This window comes from Cajanus cajan, chromosome 1 (assembly GCF_000230855.2).
Source record: "Cajanus cajan strain Asha chromosome 1, NIPB_CcT2T_4, whole genome shotgun sequence".
Classification (NCBI taxonomy): domain Eukaryota; kingdom Viridiplantae; phylum Streptophyta; class Magnoliopsida; order Fabales; family Fabaceae; genus Cajanus; species Cajanus cajan.
In genome coordinates, this window is record NC_138517.1 from 76,292,140 (window position 1) to 76,307,891 (window position 15,752).

Genomic DNA, 15,752 nt, shown 5'->3' on the forward strand with positions numbered 1-15,752 from the left:
GACCTCTATCTGGACCACGCTAGGCTAGGATTGGTGGTGCCGCACATGAGGAGAGAGACTCATCTCAAGTTGGGATAATGTCGAGTGTGATTTGAATGACGTTGGACGTGAAAGCACTAGACAGTCTCTAACTTTGTGACGTTAGGTCCTGAATTGGTTGGCTTCAAACGTGATTAAAATAGGGGCTCTCTACTTGATATGAGGCTGGACATGGGTTTTGCCACACCAAGCATCAAGTCTTAGGGGGTTTCCATCTCAATCACGTCGAACACAATTTGGATGGCGCTAGGCATAAGCGAGGCAGAGAGCTCCCTAACTCGATGCCACAAGGTGTAAGGTGTATTGCATCGGGCCTAAGATGCCTAGATGGGTATATTTTGGAATGTTATATGATGAACATGAGTTGATTTATGAGTTCTATTGCATGTTGTAAGAATTATGAAGATTTTAGTTGTGTGTATATTGATTGGATATGACATATGTAGATATTTTCATGGTGTTGGATGATGATGAGCACATGTATCCTATATATATGTATGATTTTGTTGATCTCTATATATATTGATTGGATGTGATGTATACAAATAATGTATGGTGAGGTGTGGATGTTGAGAATGCGATATGACATTGAGGCATAACTTAGGACTTGAGGAAAAGAAATCATTTTTTTTTCTTAAATTGAAGATCTCACATAAGAAATCTTGGAGTGGTGCTCGAGTAGGTCACTGTTGGAAAACCCTCATTGAGTAAGTGTGTCTCTTGGAGCGGGTTTTGAGGTGTGTTGATGTCTCCTTTAGGTCTTTAGTTAGTGATTGAATAAGGTAGGAGGTTAAGGGCTACAACCCTTAATCAAGTATCTGGAAAGGTTGTGTGGTTTCTTAAGGATAATAAATGAATGAATTTCATATGACTTGCTAATGCATGCCAAGGTCATGGTAAGTCCGACCTTGTTCAAGTAGAGAGTTTTTACTTGATTCATGCTTGACATTGTCTAGGCAAAAAGTTTTTGCCTTGATCATGTTTGATGTCACTCATCTTGGGGTTAGGCATCATTAAGTCAAAGAGCTCCTCAAGTAATCACACCTAGCATATATCATTCCACCCCCAGCATGATTAAGTTAAAGAACTCCTCACTGATTCACGCCCTCACCCAACATAATCAGGTCAAAAAGCCCCTAACTTGAGCCACACCCGATGTGATGAAGATTTTCGCACTTGCCAGAATCTCATTTTGGCTCACAACCTGTGATTTATTTAACCAAACCAACAGACAATCATATTTCAACACATATAAACATGTGTAACACAATTACGTCACAAAATACCACATGCATCAATCTCAATTCAAGAATCAACAATTTTATTTCAAAACATCTTTAAAGGACCAAAACTCCAAAATAACATCATCATCTCATAATTCAAACAATCTTAACTACAATCAATGATTTCAGGCAGCAAACAACACTTGTACATCAACAACAATCAATCACAAACATCTCTTACCTCGAATCGCCCAAAAATGAGAAGAGAAGGAAAAGATGAAAGGAGAACTCGAACTTCTCTACACAACTCTAAAATCTTGAATTCTCAAATTTGAAGTTTTAAATCACTAACTACTCAACTCTACTCAGCTATGAGAGAATGGTTTGAGGTCTTATGAAATAAGAAGAAGAAGTTACCCTCCGCTTCTAGAATTTTTCTTTCTAACTTCTCTCTACTTTTCTTAAGAGTTAAACTTATGAGATTCGTATCTTAAAAAAAAATTTCATATACATTTTTTTAAACTAGACCAACTTAACTTCAACTTAAACTATCTTAACCAACTTAACTCAAGGTCCCTTGACTTCAAAACTCTAAAATATTAGTAATTACAATAATTTATTAATTAATAAAACCAAACACAATGTTATAATTCAAATATTTTAATCTTTAGAATTCATATAAAAAAATAAAATAAAATTAACGTAACCTCGTATTCTGAAAATAAGTCTCATACTAATTGATTTCCATTTAAAGGTGCAAATTAATCTAATATGTATATAAACTAATCAATAAAATAATATTTAGTTAAATGTGAAATTTTATTATCAATATTTTTAGTAAAAATATTATATATATATATATATATATATATATATATATATAGACAATAGATTCATTGATTAAATTTAAACATTATACTAATTTCAAGACAGATTCAATAGTATTTTTTTTAGGGAAGGAGAGGTACAGTCGAAAATAGATGGAAATAAATTTTTCAATATTTATAATTAAATTTTAAGATTTCTCATTTAACTAAAACTAAGAGAATTTTTAATTATTTATAAATTAGTATGTGAAGTGTACATCCTCAAATAAAAGGGAGATTTTATATTCATTTAATAATAAAAATTTAATATATCATTTGTTAAAATATATATTAGCTTAATTTTTTATTCAAATATATATATATATATATATATAAGGAGGGTTCAAACAACACCGGTGTAACTTTTACTAAGTGTTATACCGCTCAATAACTTTATATTAAATGTGAATTTTGTAAATCTAACCGTTAAATGGAAAGTTCATATCTCTTAGATCATATATGTCAAATTTTGTTAAAATTGAACAACAACTTGAAGGTAATCAAAGTGTTTATATTTTAGTATATTTTGAAATGTATATATTACGTCAATTTTGTTTTATGAGAATGAAATATCAAATCATCTTAGATTAATATAAAATTTGATAACTATTATAACTTTGATATTCTATAAATATACGAAGTTTTTATAATTTTATAAACGTACAATCTGTAACACCCCAAATTTTTTACTAATGCAATATTTACTATTATTTATTTTTATATATATGAATATTATTTTCTTATAGTTGTTTTAGTTAATTAAAAGGGGTTTTTATAAAATATTGTAAAGGTTTTTAATAATTTAAATTATTTGTGAAAATTTTAGAGAGAGAGAGAGGGAAAGAAAGAGAGAATCTAGAGGGGGAGGTTCTGCTCAAGTTTTAGTTCTTGCTTATTCAGGTAAGGGGGAGGAGAACCTTATCTCTTTAAAATTTTATATATTATTATGTTTATTTATTTATGTTATTTTTTTATGTATATTTATTTAGTGGGGTGTCCCTAACCTCATTTATTTGCTTAACCTATAATTATTGTTGTCCATATTAATTATTAAGGTGTTCATATTTTATATTGTTTTATTATTTTATAATTATTGCCATTTTTATTTATATCATTGGTACTTTTAATATATTCTTTTTACGTAAATATATTTATTGTAAATATATTTATAATCAACTATGATATAGTTGTGATATCTTGGACTCGTCTTGTTATTTCTTCACATATTTATGAAGATAAATATTGTTTTATGGCCATAGAAGATAAAGTTTAAATTATTTGTAGCTGGAGGTTTGACCTTGAGGATTTTTTTTTTTTAGGTTCGTTCTTGGAGTATCCACCGCCGACAGCAGTGACTAATCTCCTCGCTACGTTGGAGGCACCTCAAAGGGTGGGATAGCTGGTTAAGGTGAAATATCCTTTTATTGGTTAAGGTGAAATATCTTTTTATTGGTTGATATTATGATGATGCTCATTTATCCTGATTAGTCACTACAAGTATAATTCAAATTTTATTGTATCATAAAAATCTAATATATGATCTGTATATATATATATATATATATATATATATATGTTAATATTGATTATAAATAATTCTTTATATTCTTTTGAATTATTGTATTTATTGGATATTGTTCTTACTCCTCTCTTTTCTTTGTTTTTTAAATTAAATATATTATAAAATATATGGATCTACTTAGGATTCCAGATCATTTTGCAGTTGTTATTACCACTGTCCTACTTGGGAGAAATTGGAATATGGAGGCTATTTGATGGATCTGTTATACTTTTATGTGTCAACTATATTATTTCAGTTGTAAATTTTTTTTTACTATCAATGTAATTATTGTAATAGAAGTGAAAGAAATAAATAATGGGTAAAATAGTAAATTATTGTAATTATTTTAGAATGATATGTCAAAATATTCTCTTTTTTTTTTATCTTCATTAAATATATATATATATATATATATATATATATATATATAGTTAATGATATAATTGCGATAATATTATATAAGATTATTATATAAATCGGGTGTTTCACAATTTTTTAAATCTCATAAATTCTTAGCATATGAATTTACGAAAAATTATACACGATATTAAAGTCTAAAATAATATATTCTGCAGTAAAAATAAATAAAATCCTTTATAGAGTTTCAAAATTCATTAAACACTTTTATTCGAAGGTAGTCTACTAAAATTTTAATTCAATACACCCTTAATAATGTGCTCTGAGCCTGTGACTCAAAGTTTGTCGGCCTATAATTTATAAATTTCAAATATGTCTCTTATTCGTATACATAGAAATCAAAATGTTCCTCCTCCACTCATCTCGTGATTTCTTATATCTATATCTCAATCTCATTAGTTATTATTCTAATATTCTATTATCTTACGTGTTTGTCAGTAGAATTTTAAATCCATGCATGAGCGTCTTGTTTGGTACGACAAAACTTTATAGGAAGCTTGTACAAAGAGATAGTGCTTATATTTAATTTTATTTACCGAAGATAAGGAGTTAGAAGAGAATGTTGATTAATGTTTTTACAATAGTAATTAAGAATTAAAAATACTTTTATCCAGAAAATTACTTTAAAACTTTTATATATTTTTTATAATGAGATATAACTCTTTTCACTGGACTTCTATAAGAATAAAATGATACATCCAATCAAGATTATATGTTTACGATAGAAAGTAAACTTTGATCTATGTTAATTAAGAAATGTTTTTAGTAAATAATACTTTTATGCGATTTCTATTTTCGAATATAATTTTATCATTATTTTTTAATATTTAGTTGATATTCTTAAAGGTTTTTTTTAGCATATAGCAGGATCTAAAAAGATATTCGTTAGTTATAATTTAAAAATAAAATGGAAGGCATATATGGTAGGTCCTATAAAACTAGGTGAAATATTTTTATTGAAAGTAAACCATGCATCAACTATACTGTCTATATTATACCAACAAACTATCTAACGTAGCTGATAAGTAATTAGTTTTTTTTTTTTACACCAATTAGGTTCTCTTTAAGTATATGTCCACAACAATTCAATTTCTTAGTTATATATATATATATATATATATATATATATATATATATATATATATATATATATATATATATATATATATATATATATATATATATATATATATAACTTTATTGAAAGAAAAAAATCATTTAAAAAAATTGTCTAAACTATGAGTTATGAATACATTTGTCATATAAATTAAAATAAAAATAAAAAAAATTCTCGTATTATCCACCCATCACCCGTACAAGAGAAAAAATTAATTTTACCACAATTGCGTTACATGCTTACATTCATTGCATGGAATACAGAATGATGATTGCACATGTTTTTATTTTTTAAAAATTTACTCAATTTTAAAGTTTACTTTATATGTATTAATTGTTGCATGTCATTAGTACTTAAGTTCGATATTTATTATAAAAAAATGTTTAAAATTTTCACACAGATATGTAGTAGAAAATTATTATATTTTCATATCATATTAATGAAGAGGATGGTATAGTAAAATATTCAAATTTTATTAAATGTTGTCATCAAGCAACTGTGCATAGATCAACTCATACAGCTGTTTAGCTTAATATTGATATTAAATATGTTAAATAATCAAGGAGAGAATCATACCCCTACATGGTTCCATCGAGTTCAAGCAAAATTGCTTCATGTGAATGAATACGTGTGGTTTTTATTTTTTATTTTTTTAAAAAAGAATCTTATTAGTTGTTCTTGTAAAATATTTTATATTGACAATGCATACAAATTAAATTTTCCTTTTGAGATAGGAGAATCATTAAAGATAGTTAGTTAAATTCATCGGTAAAAATTAGTAATCAACAAAAATCATGAATGTTTCACACTAAAAAAAAAAAAGGTTAAAAAAACTCCCTATTTGAGAGCTTTAATCTGATACGTAAATTAAATATCAATCACTTTGATCCGTTTCTTAATTTATAGTACAAAACGAATATGGCAAGAAAATCCTTTCCTTAAAATGGCCTTAATTTATGAGAGAATCGATCCTATACATTCCTTATGTTTAGAACTTTATTCTCAAAAAAGAAATATTTAAAGTCCCTCATTCCATCTTTTTTAATCAAAGTCGGCCTTAAACCTAACAATATATATTAGCAACCAAATCGTTCTGCGTTTAGCTTTAATCTTATTCTTTTATATAAATTAAAAATTCCCCCACCCTTTTGTTTCTCTCCCCATTTAGTAAAAAATCTCATATATCTGACCCATCATCAAAAAACACCAAGACCAATAAGGTTTTCTTGTGAATATTTTAATTTACTCCCAGTAGAATGCAGAATAAATTCATTTATAAACTATGTGCAAACTGTCGGATGATGATTTGGAAATATCACTTTAAAGAAAAATTCCTCTTCCGAAATCAAGTACACCAAAATTGGTGGCAGAGGAATGATGTTTTGCTCACATTAACTAATGTGTCATGTCGAGAATTTTTGGATTATTTTAAAGAAAACTCACCTCAATTAATTAGTTTATAATATGAGGATTTCTTGTTAATATTAATTAAGCAAGTGATGTGCAGCTATATCAATGTGTAAATAAATAATTATATATATACTCTAATGGAGATTATTTAAGTCTTTCGCATAAAGTTGTCTCCCATTGCAGGCATATATAGCATCCTCTTATATCATATGTCCCATCTAACAAATTCACTTACTAAATTATTATTTCAAATACTATAAGAAATTTCATCGTTGTTAATAGATGACAAAGGTTCGTAATGCAGTTTTTTTCTTTGGATTTATTGATACCCAAACATCTATTAAAAATAAAGTGTATTAATTTTTTTAACAGCTAGAATATGCTTCTCAGTAATAATGATTTAAGTTAATTAGAATAAAGTTAACTAGACAATCAAAGTGTGCAGATTTTTTTAATCTATTTTCATTTACTCGCATAAAAATCACAGCTTATACTAGTACAAAAGAGGTATTTCAAATCGGATATTTTGAGCTTTTTACGTCAGAAAAAATATCGATGTAAAAGCGGGAGACGTAAATTTACGTCAGACATGTCAAACCGACGTAAATTTACGCCAGACATTACCAAATTTGACGTAAAAAGTAGTAAAAAAAAAAACATATGAATGCAAGCAGAACGGCCCGTTCTACTTGGAGAACGGGCCGTTCTGCAAGCAAAACAGACCGTTCTGCTTCGTAAAACAATCCAAAAGAAAACGCCAACGACCTATACAAATAGAACAACCAAAAAATTGAATAAAACAGATAGCCACAGTAGCAATGCGAAGTAGAAAAGTGTTAATGAAACCTTGATTCATACCTGATGAGCTGCAACAGTGTGCGAATGAGTAACAAAGAGTTCACCCCTCTGCAAAAGATAAAAAAACGATTCAGTAACAAAGGAGAGGGAGAGGGTTTTATAGAGAAAAAAATGAAAAGTGATGAAGAGTGAATGCGCGGTGTGCCTCGCACTCTCTTATTCAATTTCGCGAACTTTTTTACGTCGGACCTGATAGGGTCCGACGTAAAATGTCAAATCTACGTCGGACAGAACAGACCTCCGACGTAGATTTGACTTTTTACGTCGGATCCTATCAGGTCCGACGTAAAAAAGTTCGCAAAAATTACAAAAATGTCACCGCATTTTTTTTACGTCGAATTTTAGTATTTCTAACATAAAAGGGGTGACGTAGTAACCTTATTTTGCACTCACTAATAGTCTTTCAATATTAATTTTCAGTATTAAGCTATGATTCTTAATAAAGAATTATTATAATTATTTTTCACATATTTTTATTCATCTTTTTATATTTCTATCTAACACATTTTTCATCTATTTTTTTTGTTTCTTACCAATCGATCTCTTACATTTTGTTTGGTATAATAAATGAAAATGGTGGAAAATAGATAAATGAAGAAATAGATGAAAAACGAATAAATGAGGTTCTTTATAGTTGTGTAAAAATAGGGAGAGAGAAAATAAAAAGGTGTAAGACATACATCTTTTTATTTTCTTAAAAATTTTTTACGGATATTGATGATGAAATAATTGGTAACTGATTATGATTGGTTGATAATTGATTTTCAATCATTTTTATAAGTAGGAAAATTTGAATTTTCCTTGATTTAGTTGATTAAAGTTTTTATTTAATTGATTAAAAATTTAGTTTAATTAATAATAAAAATTAATTTTAAAAATATTTTTTATTTATATTTTTCTCATTTTCTTTCATATTTTTCTTAAAAAAATATATTTATTTTTTCTTTATTTCTTACATATATTCTTCCTCCCTGTCGAGCAACAATTGTGGTATGTTTAGTTAAGCGAATAAAGTGAAAGGAAAAAAAAAAGGAAGGAAGGAAAATGAGAGAAATAAGGTGTTAAAGGTTATCTGGGTTGTAAAAAATGGTAGAAAAGAAAGAAAATATGTATGCAAAACACAAATATCAAAATTAAAAAATTAAAAAAAAAATATGCACTTTCAATAACTCCTTAGCAGTAAAAAAAATTATACATTAGAACATGTATAAATTTAATGACATGTATTTATTAATCTAATTAGTTAAGATTAATTTAAATTAAATAATATTCTCTATCCTTAAGTAGTGATATCAAGTTACAAATTAATATTAATACTTAATTATCAATGAATGTCAAATTGACACAAGGGTCTAAATTCAATATTTTAGAATTAGGAAATTAGATGTTCCTATTTTAAAATAAAGTAACCAAATTTGTGAATTAAAATAAATAAAAGAACTAAAAGTACAATGAAACCTAAAAAATTTATAACAAATAATGACAATTTTATTATTAAACTCTTATAAGTCTCTTCCTTTGTCTCTCTCTCCTTTTATTTCCACAATAGAAATTGAAAATAAAAAAATGAAATCCACATTTTTTTTTCTTTTTTATGTCCTATCAAATAAGGAATTTTTTTTAATCTCCTTGCTTTCTTTTTTCTCCTCTTCTTTTCACCTAAACCAACATAATTAGGGGTGGGAAAACAAATCAGTTCAACCCATTTTGACTCACCCCACCACTAATTCACCAAAAATGATGTAGGACGAGCTAATTTGTTTGTTGAAAGTGAATTGAAAATCTTACTAATTCAAATTAATAATTATTTTTACAATTATTGATAAGTTTTTTAAAGGACTCAACATAAATTTGTCCTTCAACTTTAATACTACAATACAAAATATTAAACAAATTACAAATTACTAAAAGTCTTTCTCTTAATTTCAATCAAAACCATTACCAATAATTTTTCAACAACATAAAAATATAATAATCCTTAAAAATCATAATTTAAATACCAATAATCCTTTAATAATAAGACTAGCTATATCACAACATAAAGTCTACAAAATCCACAAAATATAAACATACAGGAAATTATAATGTTGTGAAATGATTAAAAAAAAAACACTTCTCATCTTCTACTTCAAGAGCATTAAATGTACCATTGAAAGAAGTCTCCTCTACTTTCGTGAGAATCTTTAGAATTGAATTTAAGAACCTTAATATTCTACACACACATCATAAGATTCAAAATAAATTAAAAATACTATTTAAAAATTAAATGAACCAACAAACCAATTCATCTCATCCCACTATTTACCAGCGAGTTGGAGAGTCATACAAACTAGAATATTTATCCCATTTTATCAATTTTTGGCGAGTTGGTAAAGCAACTCACAACGATGCACTTTGTCACCCTAAACACAATATGTTAGAATCTCATGTATTTTGACTCAAATTATACTAGACTGATTTTATTTTTCACGCATTTATTTCGCAACGTAATTTGTGAGAAAACACAAGTATTCATAAATAATGGTATATGACAAGAGTGGCATGCAAGTATTTCTGATCTTTGATACGAGTTAGAAAACAACCTATTATATGACGCAAAGCCCTAACCAACCAACTCCCTTTAATGACTGACTAGAACCCTTCCTTTTAAAAGGAGAGGCCGATATGGAAAGACATATATGAAGGATGCCGATACGGTTAAGTATCTTGTTTTATTAAATATAGGACTATGATTTTGGCTTTTTCTATATGGGACGAACAATCACATGGGCATGTTCTATACATGTGTTGGGGGAGGGTGTTTTCCATTTGCTGTGGAGCCAACACCCTCGTGATTCTCAATGTTTACATGGGATTAAAGAAGCATGTAGAGAAAGGTGGTTAAGCATATGTTCTCCAAATAACTTTATTGCATAAATAAATATGGGCAAAATCCCAAAAGTAATGGGTAATGTTGACATAGCTTGTCAAGAAAGCTCAACATGCCAAAATTAATTTTTGGTGTGGATACATACATATATATGTATTTTGTCTGAGTTGGATACTTATTTATGAGTGACTCAAACAAATTTTTCCATGTCATTGTTTATGCCATTATAATATGTGTTCTAGGGTTACTGAAAAACAATAAAGAAAAGGATAGTATGGTTTTAATTTACTTTCTATCTAAAATTAAATAATTCAGAAAGTATTTGAAATTTGGAAGATTTTTTACAGAATTTATTTATATAAAAAAGACTTATTTATGACATTTTAAAGTTTTTTTTTAATTTATTTTGATATATTTAATTAAACAAATACTCCTTAATTAAAATACTTATTCAAATGAGTAAAGTATTTAATTTCGAGGTCTAAGTATTGTTGACCGGCGCATATGTATATTGTAACAATATCTAAAAAGTCATAATAGTTTTGTTAAAAAGAATGACATTAATGAACAAAAGAAGAAATTTTGTATCACATTAGTGCCTTTCAGCCATGCATATATATATGGAGAATTTAGGCGACAAATTATTGATATTAGTTTGGTTTTATATATAGGAGAATTGGATTATACGGAGTTATCAAGTAATTGACAGAACATTACAAATTGAAAACAGTAGTGTGGTCCAATGGGCATCAAAAGGAATTTAAGCTAAAGGAGAAGCCCCCATCAAAATCTTTGTCACGATATATGGAGAATTAATAAAATTTTGGTGAGTATAGTTAAGCATCGTAATCACAGGACCGTGTGGCACGAGGGGGGAGATGGCTCATTGATGCAGAGTCACGACCATGGTGTTGGGTTAAAGATCATGTGTGTCCTAAAGGCCTACAACTTTGATGGCTCAACTATGATTTGTAGGACTTGGAATCTACCTAGCTCCACTTTTATTCACTGCCTCCTCCATGCACATTATTTCCCCATCTTCCAGAAAATTCTATGGGAAAATGATCCTTCAACCCTAGCTAACAATTCACAAACATATGAACACAGATAACATTTTTAATTAATCTATGGTCTATCATCATAATTCCGACTGCACTATTTATTATAACTGTGATCATGATCACAATACAAGTCCAGAATCAACAAGATCAGCACTATGATTAACATCACCATGATCAGAATTAACACCAAGATCAACATCACAATCGATCAGGTTCAGAATCACGACTAGCACCAGGGTTAACATCATGTCTAGCACCGCAAGACAAATACAGTGAAACTGTCTAGGTAAATTTATCTAAAAACAATTTTAAGATAAAAAAAATAATATAAGTTTCACCATAAAATAATAAGTGTATAAATAAATTACAATAGCTAGTAAACGAGCTATACCAGCCTCATGATAAATTAAAATAACAATAATAAATAATAAAACGAGCTACCAACCTAATCCATTCCCTATATAGCTGGAAAGAAAGCTGCAACAGGATATGGTTCATACAGTCACTTTCATAACGATTTCAACATAAGGATTTGGTTTGATGGGGAGAAAAAAAGATTATTATTCCTTGCTATCACCCATTGACCTTTTGTCTCATAAATTATGTATTTTTTTCATACATTCTTTCCATAAATTTTACAACATTTTTACAATATTTTTTCTTTTATCTTTATTTATTACATCATTTATTTTATGTCACATTTCTCTTTCTTTATATTCTGCAGTTTCTTTTCTTGCCGTTGAAATTATCATAAGAAACAAATTAACATGTGACTAAAGATATTTCATATAGCAAAGTCTTTAATCGGAATTAAATTGAATTCTATTTTTTTAAGTAAAATATTAGGTTCAAATCTTATATGAATAAAAAAACATCTATATAATAGAAAAGATCTAGTCAGTCAAGTCTTCCAAAAGAATTTGACCAAAAGAATTTGTCATCAAATATTTTACACTAATAACATAAACTCTAAAGGAAAAAATATTTCATATATACTATAACATGATCTGAAGGCCGGCGATTGAATGTATCTTTAGATATTAATTTCATATCTTTATATATTAATTTAAAATCATATTCAATGAAAAAGCATGTATATTTCAATATAAAAAATGGAAGAAAAAAAATTCAACCTCTTTTTTTGTTGAATTTAACTTCTTAAACACAAGAAAGTCACCACTAGCTAATTAGGCAAACAAATTTAATTTACCTAAAGTAACAATTAGCTAGGCATCATAAACAAAAACAAATTAAATGGTTGGAAAACCTCCTGCGTAAGCATGAATTTCCTAATGAAAATCAACAATGTTGTTTTCCACACCTAACGATCAGAATTAAATGAGATCAATTCCTTTCATCTTTGGTCCCCACGCCCACTATGTACCTGATATCCCTCCCCACAAACCATAGGAAGGAAAACTTTTTCAAAAGAGCATATTATTCACTTGAGTCTACCGTGCCACAAGCATCCTCCTTTCTTCTTAAATTAAAGAAACTTATTCCACACCCATATCCAAGCCCAAATGATATATTTCCACATTCTCTCACACATTATTTTTTCTTCACCAACACTTAATCACACTAATTTGCGATGCATATATATAGATTATTATTAATAATGAGCTTATATATATAAGTCGCTATATTTCATGTGCAGATATTAATTATACAACTGGCTAGTATATATAAGCAGAAAGTAGTAGTGTGTTCATGTATATATATATATATATATATATATATATATATATATATATATATATATATATATATATATATATATATATATATATATATATATATATATATATATATATATATATATATATATATTATATGTTGACACCAAGTTCTTATTATATTAATTACCCTGTAATTTTGTTTCTAGAATAAGTTTCTCTTGTTATAAAACAAAGATTCTCTTGAGTGGGGTAACAATACTTTGTACTCCACAAATGGTTAAGGGAATCAGGATTCCCCCAATCCGATTAAGACCAAGAGTGATGAAATGCATGAGCCCCCCAAACACCCCCCCCTCTTCCAAATGTATAAGCCTAGTATACTCTCTCCCTCTGGTGGGTCCCACCTTAGCTGTACTCACATCCCTTATATACTGTCTTTATCTCCACCATAGAGTTTGTATTACATATATCTACATCATATATTAAAAATAAAAAAATTAAAAAACCCATCTTACCCATTAATTACTTCAATTCACCACTATATATATATCAACACCCCATACTTCCCTCCCCATCAAGCATTGCACACTAACTAGCTCATAAAATACTCAAAAACAAACACTTTCTTCTTGAGTTTGCTCAAGGTTGTGTTGTTGTTGTTGTTGCTGTTGTAGGGTAATTATGTCTGGGGTATGGGTTTTCAAGAACCATGTGGTGAGGCTAGTGGAGAACCCTGGTTCTGAAAGGAAGGTGTTGGTTCACACTGCGAGCAATGAAATCATAACCTCGTATGCAGTGTTGGAGCACAAGCTGAACTCGTTGGGGTGGGAGCGTTACTACGATGACCCTGATTTGCTTCAGTTCCACAAACGCTCCACCGTTCACCTAATCTCTCTCCCAAGGGATTTCAGCAAGTTCAGGTCCATCCACATGTATGACATAGTCGTCAAGAACAAGAACTACTTCGAAGTTAGGGACATGTAGTTAATTAGTAAGGGTGTGAAGAAACTGCATGGCTCTTCCTGTACCCTAGCTACGAAATTGAATTCATGGAGATCGATTAAGCAATTTTTTTTCTTCTTTTCTTTTGATGTTGGTTTGTTGGTTTTGGATTTTTGGTCATTGGGGTGGGTGTTAGTGTCTAAATTGTGATGGGGGCATTAATTTGTGTATGGTGTACATGAGTTTGTGGTATATGATTGATATATTTGTATGTATAGAGTTACGGTTTGATCGGAGAATGGTGAAGCATGAGGAGTGGATGTCATATTTGTGTGTCGTGTTGTAAATCTTTGTAATCAAAGTTGAGTTTTCCAATACTTGGGTATTGAATATTCACATTGGGATTGCTGTGTGAGATTATTTCTCAGAACAACTTCATGGTGTTGGTAATAAATATGGGAGGATCCACATTACTCCTTCTCTCCTTTTTTTTATAAAACTTACATTTAAAGCGTTGCTTAATCCTTTTTAAGAGCAATCAACCCAAAATGTCTCACATTAGTTGTTTATTTATTTTTATAAAAACTACTCTCCATTTAACAAGTAATTGGTGGAGTGAAGTGTCAGATAGTTTTGAAAAAAAAAAATTTAGAATAAATTTAGTATTATCAATCAAATTAAACATTTTTTTTTACAACAATCAAACATTTTTCTTAATTCTAATAAATTAGGTGACTGAATGTTATAAGAATGACAGGAGGGAGTATTTAATTTACTTCCGATTTTCGTTAGAAGAATTTGAGCAATATTTACTGGTTTTCCTAAAGTATAAATCGCATTCAGTGTATTTGGATTTCTTCTTTATTTGATTCTTTCATATTTTTCTACGAGGAACTCGAGTGAATAGAAATTTGGTTTGCTGATGGGATGGATTCCTTTTTTTTTTATCAAGTTTTGTGTGACTTTGTTCCAATTTCATGTCATATACATATATATATATATATATATATATATATATATATCATATAATTTTATATAATATCAGAAACAAAATTATATGCTTCTAAATTAATTACATAATATGCATTTTTTATATAAATTATACAATATATATTTTAACAGTAAAATATTTGTATTTTTTATTATGTCTTTTATACTTATGTGTTTTAAAATAATAAAATAAAATTGGGCATATATTTTTGCCTTTTCAATTTTTTTCTTAAATAAAATAGTGATAAAAATAATATAGTATTTTATGTGTAAGAATAACATTTTATTATGACGTAACAATGAATATTGCAAGAAGAAGGAAACTAAAGGGGATGAGGAATGTCTTTGTTTTGTATGTATCATATATAATTACATGAATCTTGTATATCCCTCTCTCTCCTTCTATAATTATTTTCAGAATTTATGAGAAATTATCAAAGTAATAAATTAATATGATGGAGGAAAAGGCATTATTATCGAGTTAAAAAGGGTATGCATGAGATGAGAAGGCATGGGAGAAAGAAGAGTCACGTGTGGAGAGTATACATAAATATTATTGTTGTCATGTTGACTTTTCCCTCTGCCTGAAGCCGCCGCAATCCAAGTAAGCAACTTGTATCCCGTGTGCATGCAAATTGCAAAAGAAAAAAACAAATGAGATTTTTTTTTTTTTTTTTACTTCTTCCAAATGTGACATGAGAGGATTAGTTTTGGAGCGGG

General features: G+C 28.4%; 1 protein-coding gene across 1 annotated transcript; it reads left to right on the top strand.

The window, feature by feature from the left end:
• Nucleotides 1–13,658: 13,658 nt before the first annotated feature.
• Nucleotides 13,659–14,541, top strand: LOC109804343 (flowering-promoting factor 1-like protein 3). Its single transcript, XM_020366160.3, has one exon. It carries the CDS (start codon nt 13,782–13,784, stop codon nt 14,082–14,084), a length of 303 nt encoding a protein of 100 aa, XP_020221749.1. The 5' UTR covers nt 13,659–13,781; the 3' UTR covers nt 14,085–14,541.
• The last annotated feature ends 1,211 nt before the right edge of the window (nt 14,542–15,752 follow it).